Source organism: Lutra lutra, chromosome 3 (genome assembly GCF_902655055.1).
Source record: "Lutra lutra chromosome 3, mLutLut1.2, whole genome shotgun sequence".
Classification (NCBI taxonomy): domain Eukaryota; kingdom Metazoa; phylum Chordata; class Mammalia; order Carnivora; family Mustelidae; genus Lutra; species Lutra lutra.
The window spans coordinates 8,983,915-8,999,163 of record NC_062280.1 but is presented as its reverse complement, the minus strand read 5'-3'; the positions used below and the strand labels follow the sequence as shown (position 1 = coordinate 8,999,163).

Sequence of the window (15,249 nt, the reverse complement as noted above, 5' to 3'; positions counted from 1 at the left end):
ACCAAACCCTACACCTAGAAGAGCTAGAAAAAGAAAAAGTCTAAAGCTACCAGAAGGAAGGAAATAGTAAAGATTAGAGTAGAAATAAACAAAATAAAGACTGAAAAAGTAATAGAAGAGATGAGTGAAACCAAGAGCTGGTTCTTTGAAAAGATAAAACTGATAAACCTTTAACCAAACTCATCAAGAAAAAAAGGACTCAAATAAATACAATCAGAAATGAAGGAAGAGAAACACATCACAGAAATACTAAGGATTATAAGAGACAATCTAGAAAACATGGATAAATTTCCTAGAAACATACAATCTCCCCAAATTGAATCAGGGATAGAAAACATGAACAGACTGATTACTAGTTGAATCAGTACTCAAAAAACTCCCAAAAGACAAAACTCAAGGATCAGATGACTTCACAGGTGACTTCCACCAAACCCTTAAAGTAACAGGTTCTAGGGTACCTGGGTGGCTCAGTGAGTTAAGTGCCTGCCTTTGGCTCAGGTCATGATCCTGGAGTCCTGGGACTGAGCCCTGCATTGGGCTCCCTACTGAGCAGGGAGCCTGCTTCTTCCTCTGCCCCTGCTCCTGCTCTCTATCTCAAATAAATAAATAAAATTAAAAAAAAAATAAAGTAACAAGTTCTTCTGATACTACAGTGGTTTATTGCCTACATTTAAAAATATTTTAATTACAGTTGACATAGGATATTATATAATTTTCGCTGTCACTTATTTATTCCATAATTGGAAGTTTGTACCTATTAATTGCCTTCACCTATTTTACCACTCCCGACCCTGATGACCACCAGTTCTCTGTGTTTATGAATCTGTTACTGTTTTGTTTTTTTTTTTTTGTTTGTTTTAATTTGTTCTGTCTTTTGGAAGTTTTTCTTCCTCATATATTTTTGAATATTTGGGAAGAATAGCCATAAAAAAGAATGAAATCTTGCCATCTGCAATGACATGGATGAACTTAGAGGGTGTGATGCTGAGTGAAAGATGTCAGAGAAAAACAAATACCCTACAATTTCACATCTACGTGGAATCTAAAAGACAAAACAAATGAACAAAAAACCAGAAACAGATTAAAAAATACATGGTTTTTAGCGGTGGGGAGGATTGGGTAGGTGAATTAGGTGAAGGGGATTAAGAGATACAAACTTCCAGTTATGAAATAAGTAAGTGACAGGGATGAAAAGTACAGCATTGGGAATATGGTCAATAATGTTATAATAACTTTGTATGGTGACACATGGTAAGCACTTCATAATGTACATAATTACTGACCCACTATGTTGTGTGTCAAAAGTTATATAATATTGTATGTCAACTGTGCTTCAATTAAAAATGTAAGAATGTAGGCAGTAAACCACAGCAGTATTAGCAGAACCTCTTACTTTGTCTCCAACAGACATCACAGATATTTTCATATCACGTAACAGTTACTGCAAATATCTTGAACAGCTGTTCGTGCTTATCACTGGTTTGAAATTAGAGAGTTTATTAGAACACCATTAGCTGTTGCTATTGAATGCATTAAAAAAGAAACAAATATTTAAGTATCACAATTATTTTTGAGCATTTTGATAAATAGATTTTAAAAGAACTAAATTTTTTTTTTTAGAGAGTGCACAAAGCGGGGTAAGGGGTGGAGGCAGAGGGAAAGGGAAGAAAGAATTTTTTTGTTTGTTTTTAAAGATTTTATTTAGTTCAGAGAAAAACAGGGGAAGTGGCAGAGGGCGAGGGAGAAGCTGGCTCCCCGCTGTGCGGGGAGCCTGACCTGGGGCTTGACCAGGATCGTGACCTGAGCCCACGCTTAACTAACTGGGCCACCCAGGCGCCCCTTGAAAGAGAGAATCTCTCCATCTCACGATGACACTGAGGATCATGACCTAAGCTGAGATCAAGAGTCCAAAGCTTAACCAACTGGGCTACCCCAGTACTCCAGGAACTGAGTTTTTTAAAAAAATATGAAATTTTAAGAAAATTAAGATGTGCCCAAGGTTATATAAATATAAATGATTATATTTAAATGTATCACGGATTCCAGAATATATTAATTAAGAGCACACAAACAGTGCCCAAATAGTCTTATTTTTTAGTGGACGATATATTGTTTCACAACCATGGTTTACTAACTGCCTTTCACACATCTGGGCTGATCTTGTGCACTACTCTCCTAACAGGCTCTTGGAGTAGATGAGATGAGCTTAGCACTGATGTGTTTTACAGTCTGTAGGGAGATTACTTAATCAGATCAGCTCACTGGTCTCCGAGCCTAACAGGACTGTACTTCACACCATCGAATCTGGGGTCCTCAAGTACACAGCTGCACACTGGAGTCCCTGGGGACTCAAAAAGCACTGAAGCCGAGGACCTGGTCCCTGAGATTCTGATCCAGTTGCTCTGAGGGGCAAGCCTTGTCATGGGGATTATAGGTAGACAGAAAAATTGAGAGAGTTTCACTGTGAATGAGAATAACGTCACCCAAATTCTACCATTTTTTTTTATACTTGCTCATCACATATCAAATCATCTATCAGTTTCCTCTACTGAGCCACCAAACAATTTTTTCTTTTTTTTCTCGTTCATTCCAGAGTAAATGGCAGACATCATACACTTCCCAGAATGAGGTGTTTAAAAATTCCTCAAATGGTCATGTGTAGCTAAGCTGTGAACTACTTATTCAGATTTCAGCATTTCCACTTGGAGCCGGTTATCAGCGGCAAACTTCCCGCCCACAGGAAGCAAGACAGTATCATCCCTTTCACTTAAGTCTATTGCCTGTGAGTCCCAATTCCAGGGCTCTTTCTCTCTTTCTTTTTTTTTTTTTAAAGATTTATTTATTTATTTGACAGAGAGAGAGAGATCACAAGTAGGTAGAGAGGCAGGCAGAGAGAGAGGTGGGGGGTGGAAGCAAGCTCCCCACGGAGCAGAGAGCCCGATGTGGGGCTCGATCCCAGGACACTGAGACCATGACCTGAGCTGAAGGCAGAGGCTTTAACCCACTGAGCCACCCAGGCGCTCCCCAGGGTTATTTCTTTTTAAGAACATTATAAAATTTCAGTAAAAGAGAGAGCATGGGCTGTCTACATTCTCAATGAATGACCATGCAAGCATGAAACAATTATAATACAACTTCAAATAGTCACAGAATGGGTTTTGGTTTCAAAATTTGGTTTCATAATTTTATACATATTCAGTGTTACATTACAGATATGTGAATAGAAGTCGCCTGGATTTTATTTAATAAGGCAACAAACTAAGGGGGGGCGTTCAAACACTTTGGTCCAAAGTTACAGAATTTCTCAAAACCTAGCAATACTTAGCACGAAAACCGTGATTAAAAAAATTACATAATACAAATCAGAAAATAAAATCTCATACCTGGAGTTTTCCCTTTTCATAGGCCAGTTTATTTTTACTCTCAGTAATTTTTCCCAAGGCCTTTTCCACTTGCTGCTGGGCAAGCTGACAAAGCAAACACAGGTGTCAGCACTGAGGCATAGAACGGAATAACCACTTCTGAACAAGTATTTATACCCTTACCATTTCTACAGTGCCCAAACCAGGATACATATTTATTTGCCTTTGCTGCCTCTTAGCTCTTCCCTAGAGCGACCAGTACTTCTATACAACCTACCCCCAAATTATGCACATTCAATATAAAAATTTATGTCCAATATTAAGCAAGAGTAGGTTAACTATTACGGCCATCTGAGTATTTGTCCTATCAGACCAGTATTTATTTCATACATAATTACACATATTTGTACATTGTCTCTCAAAGTTTATTTCCTTCTTCTTCTTCTTCTTTTTTTTTTTTTTTTAAGAGAGAGAGCTCTTGAGAATGTGCAAGGGAGGAGCAAAAGAGTGCAAGTGGGGAGTGGGAGAGGGAAAGGGAGAGAATCTTAAGTAGGCTCTGTGCGGAGCCCAATATGGGGCTTGATCTCAAGATCTGAGATCATGACCTGAGCCTAAATCAAAAGTTGGATGTTTAACAGCCATCCAGGTGCCCTGTTAAAGTTTCATTTTTAATCACTAAGTGTGGTTCCTACTAATGCAAAGGAAAATATGTTTTAAAAGCATTCAGACCCAATGAAGTATTGGTTTCAAAATAACCTAAGAGAGCTATAGATTGTTATCAATAAATAGGAGGCTAATAGTGATATATTATCATAAAATTAATCAATTTTCTGTCAGTGGAAATTCCCCTTTCCCACAATACTTCTATTTTGGAAACTGAAGTAAAAACATTCCATGAACACAACATTTGGGATTATGTTTTGACCAAGTCTTCAGCAAAAATAAATGATAAGGGTGGCCACTGATATTACAAAAACAAAGATATACCATAACCATAAAAACTTAGTTATTTAAAATTAAATTCTAAATTCTATAAATTGAGGTACCCAATGTACTGTAAAGTGCAGATTTGGTGTATAAAACACCAAGAGCCAAACTTAACCTAAAATATGCTAGCTGTAACAAACAGAGGAAACTGCTTGCCTTTTTAGAATATGAAAAAAGTTTTTTTTGTAGTAACTTAGATGATCTGGGTCTCTTATAAAAGGTATCCAGGAATTTTTAAAATAATGGTAATTTGACCTCAATAAAATTCCCTCTTTTAAGCAAAGGCATAAGAAATTCTATTAATCTTTTAAATATGCTTTAAAAATAATTTCCCTTTCTTTGGTCACCTAGCAAAATCAAAATGTGATTCATATTTGACACAAGGTCCTTTATTTAAATTCACAACAAACAAAAAAGAAATTGTTCTAGTTGCTAAAGGAAAGCAGATATTAAGGCAATAATTTAAATTATTGTTTCCAGACTATTTAAATAGGCCTTATATTTAAGAGAATCAGTGGGAGACCAGAAATTAGAGAGCACTTGAATGAGTGATTATCTTGGATTCTGAGTTGTGAAAGGCCAAAAAGAGATTAACCTTTGCTTAAATAATCTTGTCAATATACTATATAGATTATTAATATGCAAAGCGAAATAAAAATTGAAGAATCACTTGAGAAGAACCATACAAAGAAAAATGCTAATGGTTAGAATATGCATTTTAACTGATTCAAAGATATCACTCTTTGGAAAAAGCAGGAAGCAAACAGAATTATCTTAAGATATGAAAGGTTGATAAGGATTCAGTTGTAAACCTCCCTCATTTTCATCATTCCTCACTATGGTTCCCTGAATGACTGCCTGTGTTAAGAGACTTAAATTGGGGGCGCCTGGGTGGCTCAGTGGGTTAAGCCGCTGCCTTCAGCTCAGGCCATGATCTCAGGGTCCTGGGATCAAGTCCCGCATCAGGCTCTCTGCTCAGCAGGGAGCCTGCTTCCCTCTCTCTCTCTCTCTCTCTGCCTGCCTCTCTGTCTACTTGTGATCTCTCTCTGACAAGTAAATAAATAAAATCTTTAAAAAAAAAAGAGAGACTTAAATTGTACCATCCTTAAAGGTTGAAATAATAAAAATAAACCCAAAATCAGTGTGAAGGAGAAAAAAAAATACTGTTTAAACATGGATAAAGTATGCTAAGCTCTGTGATGAGCACTTTACATACAATATGACATTTACTCCTCATGTCCTGGCAAGACACATGACCCTCCTTATATTCCACTGAATTAATCTTTCTTAAATACCTATTATGTATTAGGTACTATGTTAGGTAAGGGAGTATAAAGATAAGTAACTACAGTTCTTGCATTAGAAGAGAATGAAGGCAGATACATAATTCTAATCAATGAAGTTATTATTCTGATATGTATATGCCTAGTGTGCTGTAGGAAACCCATGGTTAGGAGGGATCCCCTTAGTGCCAAAGGCCCTAAAGTTTAAGGCTTGCACAAGTCACACAGTCAATGGAACCAAGTGTTGAAACCAGGTCTGTCTGAGTTCAAATCTGTGGTGTGGCATATACAGCACACACTCATAAGCATTATCTCCAAAATCCAGGAAGAAGTTATACTAGAAGGTAGCTCTTATTGAGAATTTCAAGTGTTAATTCCCAAAGAACAAAAATACACTGCCAACATTGAATGGTGATAGGTCTAATGATACTGTTGAGATAAAAAAAAAAAACAAAATCCCAAATCCTGACACCTCAACCTCATTTCTCAAGACTCATACAGCCAAAAGGAGGGCTTCTGGGCAGGCATGGTCAGAGAAAATTCTATGTAGAAGCACAAAACTGCAAGATGGAATTGAGGTGTGGTTTATAACCGGGAGACCTTAAGAGGTGCTACGAGCAGGAAAGAATCAACACTGACTGATCGAATCACTGTCAGGATCTGTCAAAATCACTACTAGGATGAGGCCACAGGCCTACTCACCTGGCAGTGGGGCATGAACGAATCAGGCAGACTGAGATGTGGTCTTCCAGAGGGACCAGAAGCAAGTGGGTTGATAAGCCCAGCTGATGCATGGCCAATGAGCAAGTAGCGGACATGGATAAATCTTTAAACTTGGGGGTGGGAATATTGGTCTGAGATATACCAGGAATTAGAACTAATGCACCTTGTTGCTGTAATAGCAACTTAAAGGCCTTTTTTCTGGGATGGTTCAGATACTAAAAGTTCAATAAATGGTAGTTATCTGCTATATGCTTTACATGATTAACATACTTAATCCTTAAACAACTTCCTAATAAAGGTATTAATTTCCCTACTTTGACAGATTAAGAAACTGAGGCGCTGAGAGGTCACAGCCAAAATTGAAACACAGGCAGTCTGGCTCTAAAGCTATGAAAATGTAATGGATTTAGACTTACTCTCTAGGTTTTCATAATTGAAGTAATGAGAAGCTTATGATAGAAACTGAAAGAATTTAACTCAGATTAAGAGAGACTCACATTGGGGCCATCTCTGCAATTTTCAAAGGTGATCGGCATGCTATAGAAACAATTATTTTTTTCAAGTACTCAAAAGCACACAGGAAAACTTATTAGTTGTTTAACAAAATGATCATCTCTTTAAATACCCTTCACTGAGAGATGTTTTCTGAACTCTACCATTTATTTGTTTTGCACTGACCTTGTCAAACAGCTTTTAGAAATTGTACTTATTACTGATTGCCTAATGGAACTTTTAGACAAAGAAAATAAAAATGTAAGTTTCTTCCTCATAATTTATGGTAGAGGAAATTTTTTTTAAAGATCCTATTTATTTATTTAACAGACAGAGATCACAGGTAGGCAGAGAGGCAGGCAGAGAGAGAGAGACGGGAGGTAGCAGGCTCACCGCAGAGCAGAGAGCCCGATGTGGGGCTCGATCCCAGGACCCTGGGATCATGACCTGAGCCGAAGGCAGAGGCTTTAACTCACTGAGCCACCCAGGGGCCCCGGTAGAGAAAATATTTTTAAGCATTATAAATATTTGTGCTTTTCAGTATTATAGATCATCTGTGGAGCCAGATGTTTAACAGCTGCCTTAGATTCTTGTTTTTTTTTTTAAGATTTTATTTATTTATTTGACAGAGAGAGATCACAAGTAGACAGAGAGGCAGGCAGAGAGAGGGAGGGAAGCAGGCTTCCTGCCGAGCAGAGAGCCCGATGCAGGACTCGATCCCAGGACCCTGAGATCATGACCTGAGCCGAAGGCAGCGGCTTAACCCACTGAGCCACCCAGGCGCCCCAGATTCTTGTTTTCTTAAATCTCTTATTGTTTAAGTACTCATAAGGTTCTCTGTTATATTTAGCCTGAGTTATTCAGGACTTAATAATAATTATTAAAACACCAATAAATGGGGGCGCCTGGGTGGCTCAGTGGGTTAAAGCCTCTGCCTTCGGCTCAGGTCATGATCCCAGAGTCCTGGGATCGAGCCCCGCATCAGGCTCTCTGCTCTGCGGGGAGCCTGCTTCCTCCCATCTCTCTCTCTGCCTGCCTCTCTGCCTACCTGTGATCTCTGTCTGTTAAATAAATAAAATCTTAAAAAAAAAACACCAATAAATGAAGAAAACCCATCTTCTGACCTTCGATTTTTAAATTCTTAATTCTTAATTTAGACTGACCTTTTTATACCCACCCCATTGTAATCAGAAGTGACTTGCCGAAGTTCTAGGGAAGCCATTTGTTCCGCCAGGTGTTTATTCTTTTCCTCTAGAATGTGCAGGTTTTGGGTTAATGAATTTATATCTATCTTTGAAACACAAAAGGAGAAAAGAAATCTATTTATGCTAGACCCAAAAATATTACCTTATTTTAAAAATGACATTTTAAACTGTAATTTAGAGCTTATTGTATGAACATGTCCTCCTGTCTCTAAATGCAGGGATTTATAGTCTGATAGTTCTATAATTTTGTAAACTTTTTTCTTTTCTTTTAAAAATTTTCAGCTTTTTTAGTTGTCTTCAGCAGGATGGCTATGACAAATTACATCATTCACATTTACTAGAAGTAGAAAATCTCTGGAACTTGGTATTTACTTATATATTAATTTCAGCTTATGAATATAGATGCAGAAAGCCTCCACCAAACACGAGTAAAATGAATTCAGCAATATATAAAAAGGATAACAAGCCAGGACTAAGTTTATCCCAGTAATACAAAGCTTGTCAAACATTCAAAATTAATTAGTATAATTCACTATATCAATAGATTAGAGAAGAAAAAATGTTAATAACTCTATTACCCATAACTCAAAAATATATAGTAAAATAAAGAATAAGGGGATTTAAAAAGTACACTAGAAATATCTTCTTAACAAAGAAGGCAGCAGTAATGGAGAGAGGAATAAGAAACATATAAGACATAAAAAATAAGTATAGTGGCAGATGTAAATCCTATCAGTAATTATGATAAATATAAATGGATTAAACACTCCACCAAAAAAAGGAGACAGGCAGAATGAATTTTTTAAAAGATCCAACTATATGCTGTTTATAAAAAACACATTTTTAGATTCAAAAACACAAATGGGTTGAATGAAAAGGAATGGAAAAAAATATCATATAAACAGTAACCTGAAAAGAGCTGGAGTGGTTGTACTAACATTAGACAAAATAAACAAAAATGTGTGAGATAAAGAAGGCCTTTTATCATAATGGTTTATAAGAAATAAGTTTGGTCACTCAGATGACCAAAATATATGTCACAGATATATGTGGCCTTCATTCACAGTTCCTGAGAACTGTGGAACAGAGCCATAATGGTGAAATACGTTCTTGTTACTAATGAAGGTGACTTCTGGTCCCCACCCAAGCATAGGGGCTGATTGCCAGGAGGACCAACCATGTGATTAGTGGGTTGGAACTTTCAGTCCTAGTCCCTAACCTCCAGGGAGCGAAGAGGGACTGAAGACTGAATCAGCCAATGAGCCAGTCATGACTATGCAGTGAAGCCTCCATAAACCCCCCAAAGGACTGAGTTCTATGAACTTCTGGGTTGTGAACACATGGAAATTAGGGATAGTGGTGCCCCTGGAGAGGCATGGAACTCACTGCTGTTTCCCCATACTTCATTCTACGTTATTTCTTCATCTGGCTGTTCATTTGTATCATTTATCATATCCTTTCATAAACTGGTAAATGTATCTCCTTAAGTGCTGTGAGCCACTTTAGCAAATTAAAAGAATCTAAGGAGGAGATTGTTGGAACCTCCAATGTATAGCCAATAGGTCAGAAGCACAACAGCCTGGTGTTAACAACCTGGAGTGTGCAACTGGTGTCTGAAGTAGGAGTTCAAAAGTGGGAGCAGTCTTATAGGACTGAACTTGTAGGGCAGTCGTGTAGGACTAAACGCTATTTCTGGGTAGTAGTGTAAGAATTGAGTACAATTCTTGGACACTTTGCTGGTATCCAAAATCTGTTTGGTGTTATGTGTGTGGGAACCCCCCCTCCCACATGTTGGAATTGGGTCCAGAAACTTAAAAAAGACATTACATATTGAAAAAAGGGTCAATCCATCAAGAAGATATAACATTTATAAATATACGTGCCTCTAACAATAGAATCCCAGTATAAATGAAGCAAAAACTAACAGAATTAAAGGTAGAGAAAAATGATTCAACATAGTTGGACACTTTAATATCCCACTTCTAGTAATGAATAGAACAATTAGAAGATCAATGAGGAGCCATAACTTGAAAAACACTATGAAGAACTGGACATCTATAGAATACTCATTCCAACAATAGCAGAATACCATTTTTCTCAAGAGCACATACAACATTCTCCAGAATGTTCCATATGTTAAGCCATAGAACAACTCTCAATATATTTGAAGAACTGGAATTATACAAAATATGTTCTCCAACCACAATGAAATAAAATTGGAAATTAATGAAAGAAGGAAATTTGGGAGGGTCACATATATGAGAAAATTAAAAAACAAACATAAATAACAAATGAGTCAAAAAGAAAATCACAAGGGAAGTTAAAGGATACTTTGAGTCAAATGAAAATGAAAACATGACCAAATGTATAGTATGCAGCTAAAGCAGTGCTCAGAGGGAAATTTATAGCTGTAAACACCAATGTTAAAAAAGAAGAAATAAACTAACAACCTAAGCTACTCTCTTAAGAAACTAGAAAAGGAACAAATTAAACCTAAGCAAGCAGAAGGAAGAAAATAATGAGGATTAGGGCAGAAACAAAAGGCAGAATAGAAAAACAACAGACATGATCGCTAAAACCAAAAGCTGGTTCTTTGACAAGATGAACAAAATGGACAAACCTTTAGCTATATTAACAATAATAAAAAGACAAATTACTGAAATTGGGAATGAAAGAAGGAACATTACACTGAATATAAAGAAATGAAGAAAAGGAGCTACTCTGAACAATTGTATACCAATAAATTAGAAAGCCTCGGTGATATGGGAAAACTCGTAGAAAGACCAAACTACTGAAACTGACTAAAAAAAGAAGTAGATAATGTGAATAAGCCTTTAATAAGTAAAGAGACTCAATTGATAATAAAAATTAAAAAGAAATAAAATTTAAAATTCCCCACAAAGAAAAACCTAGAACTATGGTGAATTCTACGAACATTTAAAGATGAATTATCAGGGGCGCCTGGGTGGCTCAGTGGGTTAAAGCCTCTGCCTTTGGCTCAGGTCATGATCTCAGGGTCCTGGGATCAAGCCCTGCATCGGGCTCTCTGCTCAGCGGGGAGCCTGCTTCCCTTCCTCTCTCTCTGCCTGCCTCTCTGCCTACTTGTGATCTCTGTCTGTCAAATAAATAAAATCTTTTTAAAAAAAGATGAATTATCATTAATCCCTCAGAAACTCTTCCCAAAAATAGAACGGGAGGGAACATTTACCAAATCATTTTAAGAGGCCACTATTACCTTGATACCAAAACCAAAGACATCACAAGAAAACTATAAAACAATATCCCTTATTTATAATAATTCAGAAATCCTCAAAAAGATGTTAGCAAGCCAAATGAAACAATATAAAAAGGATTACACTCATGAGCAAGTAAAAGTTATCCCCCAAATGAAAGCTTGGTTCAACATCTGAAATCAAACAATGTAAAATAATCTACAAGATTATCTCAATAGCATAGAAAATGCAATTGACAAAATTCAACATACTTTCATGATAAAAACTCTCCAAATTAGGAATAGAAGGGAATCTTCTCATCCTGCTAAAGGGCATTTAGAAAAAGCCCAGAGCTAATACTGTACTTAACAGTGACAGATTGAAAGCTTTCCCCCTAAAATCAGGAACAAGACAAGGATGTATGTCTACTCCAACATTTCTATTCAGCATTATACTGGAGATTCTATTGAAGGCAATTACACAAGAAAATGAAAGAAAAGGCAGTGAAATGTGAAAAGAAATAAAACTATCTCTATTTTCAGATGATACATTCTTATAGAGAAAAAAATACAAGATATTATGATGATTGCAAAAGTCCCCTAATCTACAGATTCAAGGCAAACCCTATCAAAATTATAGCTGCCCTTTTTTGCAAAAATGGAAAAGCTGACTCTAAAATTCATATAGAAACATAAGTATTCAGAATTGTCAGAACAATCTTGGGGGGAAAAAAAAAGACAAAGTTGGAGGACTCATGCATCTTGATTTCAAAACTTGCTACAAAGCTACAATAATCAAGACTGTGTGGTTCTGACATATGAAAGACATACAGACCAGTGGAACAGAATTGAGAGTCTAGAATAAACCCATACGTCTATGGTTAATTGGGTTTTGACAAGAGAGTCAAGACTATTCAAAAGAAAGAACAGCTTTTCAACAATGGTGCTGGGACAACTGGATAACCACAGGCAAAATAATCAAGTTGAACCTCTACCTCAACCCATATATACAATTAACTCAAAATGAACAAAGACCTATATATGTAAAACTATAAAAATCTTAGAATAAAAAAGTGTTAATTTTTGTGACCCTGGATTAGGCAAGTTTCTCAGATGTGACATTTAAAGCATAAGCAACCAAAAAAAAAAAAAAGTAAATTGAACATAATAAAAATCTAAAAATTTAAAAACAGAACCCAGAGAATGGGAGAAAAATATCTGCAAACCACATATCTGATAAGGGTCTACGATCTAGAATATATAAACTCTTATAACTGAACAATTAAAAGACAACCCAGTTTACAATGAGCTACTGATCTGAACAGACATTTCTCCAAAGAAGATATACAAATGTCCAATGAGCACATAAAAAGATACTCAACATCAGTAGTTTTTAGGGAGATGCAAATCTAAATCACACGTTACCACTTTTCACATCTACTAGGATGGTTATTATTAAAAAACAAAAAAACAGGAACCTCTGCAAAGATGGCAGAGGAGTAGGGGACCCTATTTTTACCTAGTCCCCTGAGTTGAGCTGGATATCTACCAGAATATTCTGTACACCCATGAAATCAGCCTCTGATGTAAGAAGATACACCTTGATTTCTACAAACAGAATACCCCAGGTGGTTGGTCTTGGGGTATGAAGCGGGGAGCCATGACACACACACAAACAGTGAATTATTACTCATCCATAAAATGAATAAAAGGGAATGAAATATTGCTATGTACAACATGGATGAACCCCAAAAGTGTTACGCTAAGAAGCCAGACACAAAAGATAATATATTGTATGAATATATGAAATATCTAGAATAGGTAAATCTATACAGATGGAATGCAGATTAGTGGCTGTTAGAGTTAGGGGAAGAGGGGATTAGGGAGTAATTGCTTAATGGGTACAGGGTTTCCTTTTGGGGTGATGAAAATGTTTTGGAACTAGAAGAGTTGGTGGTTATACAACATTGTAAGTATACAAAATGCCGCTGAATTGTTCACTTTAAAGTGTACGATTTTTTTTTTTAATTTTTTTTTTTTCAGCATAACAGTATTCATTATTTTTGCACCACACCCAGTGCTCCATGCAATCCGTGCCCTCTACAATACCCACCACCTGGTGCCCCCAACCTCCCACCCCCCACCCCTTCAAAATTCTCAGATCGTTTTTCAGAGTCCATAGTCTCTCATGGTTCACCTCCCCTTCCAATTTCCCTCAACTCCCTTCTCCTCTCCATCTCCCCTTGTCCTCCATGCTATTTGTTATGCTCCACAAATAAGTGAAACCATATGATAATTGACTCTCTCTGCTTGACTTATTTCACTCAGCATAATCTCTTCCAGTCCCGTCCATGTTGCTACAAAATAAAGTGTACGATTTTCTTTTATGTGAATTTCACCTTAATTGAAAAAAAAACACAATGAGATATTTCCTAGCCACGTGGATAGTTATATTAATTTTTTAAGAAGTAGACAATAACAGATGTAGGTGAAGATGTGAAGATATTTGAATCCTCATACACTGCTGGTGGGATTGTAAAATGGCGTAGCTATTTATAAAAACACTCTGGTAGATTCTCAAAATGACAGCATTATCCTAAGACCCAGTTTTACTCCCACAGAATCAAAAACATATGCTCACATAAAAAAAAAAGTACACAAATGTTCATAGCATTATTCTTCAGAGCCAAAATAGTGGGAACCACCTGAATGTCTATAAGCTGATGAATGGCTAAATGAAGAGTGGTATAGTCACACAATATAATACTACCCAGCCATAAAAAGGAATGAGATACTGACATATATTACAGTATGGATAAACCTTGAAAACATTAACCTAGTAAAGAGGCCAAACATAAAAGGACACATACTGGTTTACTCCATTCATATGAAATGTGGGAATAGACATACCCATGTAGACAGAAAGTAGAACAGTGGTTGCCAGAGGCTGGAGGCAGACCAGAATGGGGAGGGACTGCTAATGGGTACCAGGTTTCTTCTTGGTGATAAAAAGGTTCTGGAATTAGATAGTGGTAATCTATAAAGAACTGCTCAAACTCAACACACACAAAACAGATAATCATGTCAAAAAATGGGCAGAAGACATGAACAAACACTTCTCCAGTGAAGACACACAAACGGCTAACAGACACAAGAAAAAATGTTCATCATCACTAGCCATCAGGGAGATTCAAATCAAAACCACATTGAGATACCACCTTACACCAGTTAGAATGGCCAAAATTAGCAAGACAGGAAACAACATGTGTTGGAGAGGATGTGGAGAAAGGGGAACCCTCTTACACTGTTAGCGGGAATGCAAGTTGGTGCAGCCACTTTGGAAAACAGTGTGGAGATTCCTTAAGAAATTAAAAATAGAGCTTCCCTATGACCCAGCAATTGCACTACTGAGTATTTACCCCAAAGATACAGATGTAGTGAAAAGAAGGGCCATCTGTATTCCAATGTTCATAGCAACAATGGCCACAGTCACCAAACTATGGAAAGAACCAAAATGCCCTTCAATGGACGAATGGATAAGGAAGATGTGGTCCATATATACAATGGAGGATTATGCCTCCATCAGAAAGGATGAATACCCAACTTTTGTATCAACATGGAAGGGACTGGAGGAGATTATGCTGAGTGAAATAAGCCAAGCAGAGAGAGTCAATTATCATATGGTTTTGCTTGTTTGTGGAGCATAAGGAAAAAAACGGAGGACATGGGGAGATGGAGAGGAGAAGGGAGATGAGGGAAATTGGAGGGGGAGATGAACCATGAGAGACTATGGACTCTGAAAAACAATCTGAGGGTTTTGGAGGGGTGAGGGGTGGGCAGTTTGGTGAGCCTGGTGGTGGGTATTATAGAGGATATGTATTGCATGGAGCAATGGGTGTGGTGCATAAACGATTCTGGAACACTGAAAAGAAATTAAAAAAATAAATAAAAAATTTTTAAGTGTAATGGTTGCACAGACTTGTGAA

The 15,249-nt window shown here is 37.0% G+C and overlaps 1 protein-coding gene across 5 annotated transcripts in view; it reads right to left on the bottom strand.

Moving 5' to 3' along the window:
• The window catches only part of CCDC150 (coiled-coil domain containing 150), a 78,162-nt gene that overhangs the window by 26,960 nt on the left and 35,953 nt on the right, over positions 1-15,249 (bottom strand). For all 5 annotated transcript variants that reach the window (XM_047722120.1, XM_047722124.1, XM_047722121.1 and 2 more), the window contains 2 exons: positions 8,025-8,138; positions 3,384-3,467 (listed from right to left, as the gene is read on the bottom strand). In XM_047722120.1, coding sequence (XP_047578076.1) covers positions 3,384-3,467; positions 8,025-8,138 — 198 coding nt within the window. The remainder of the gene's footprint in view (positions 1-3,383; positions 3,468-8,024; positions 8,139-15,249) is intronic.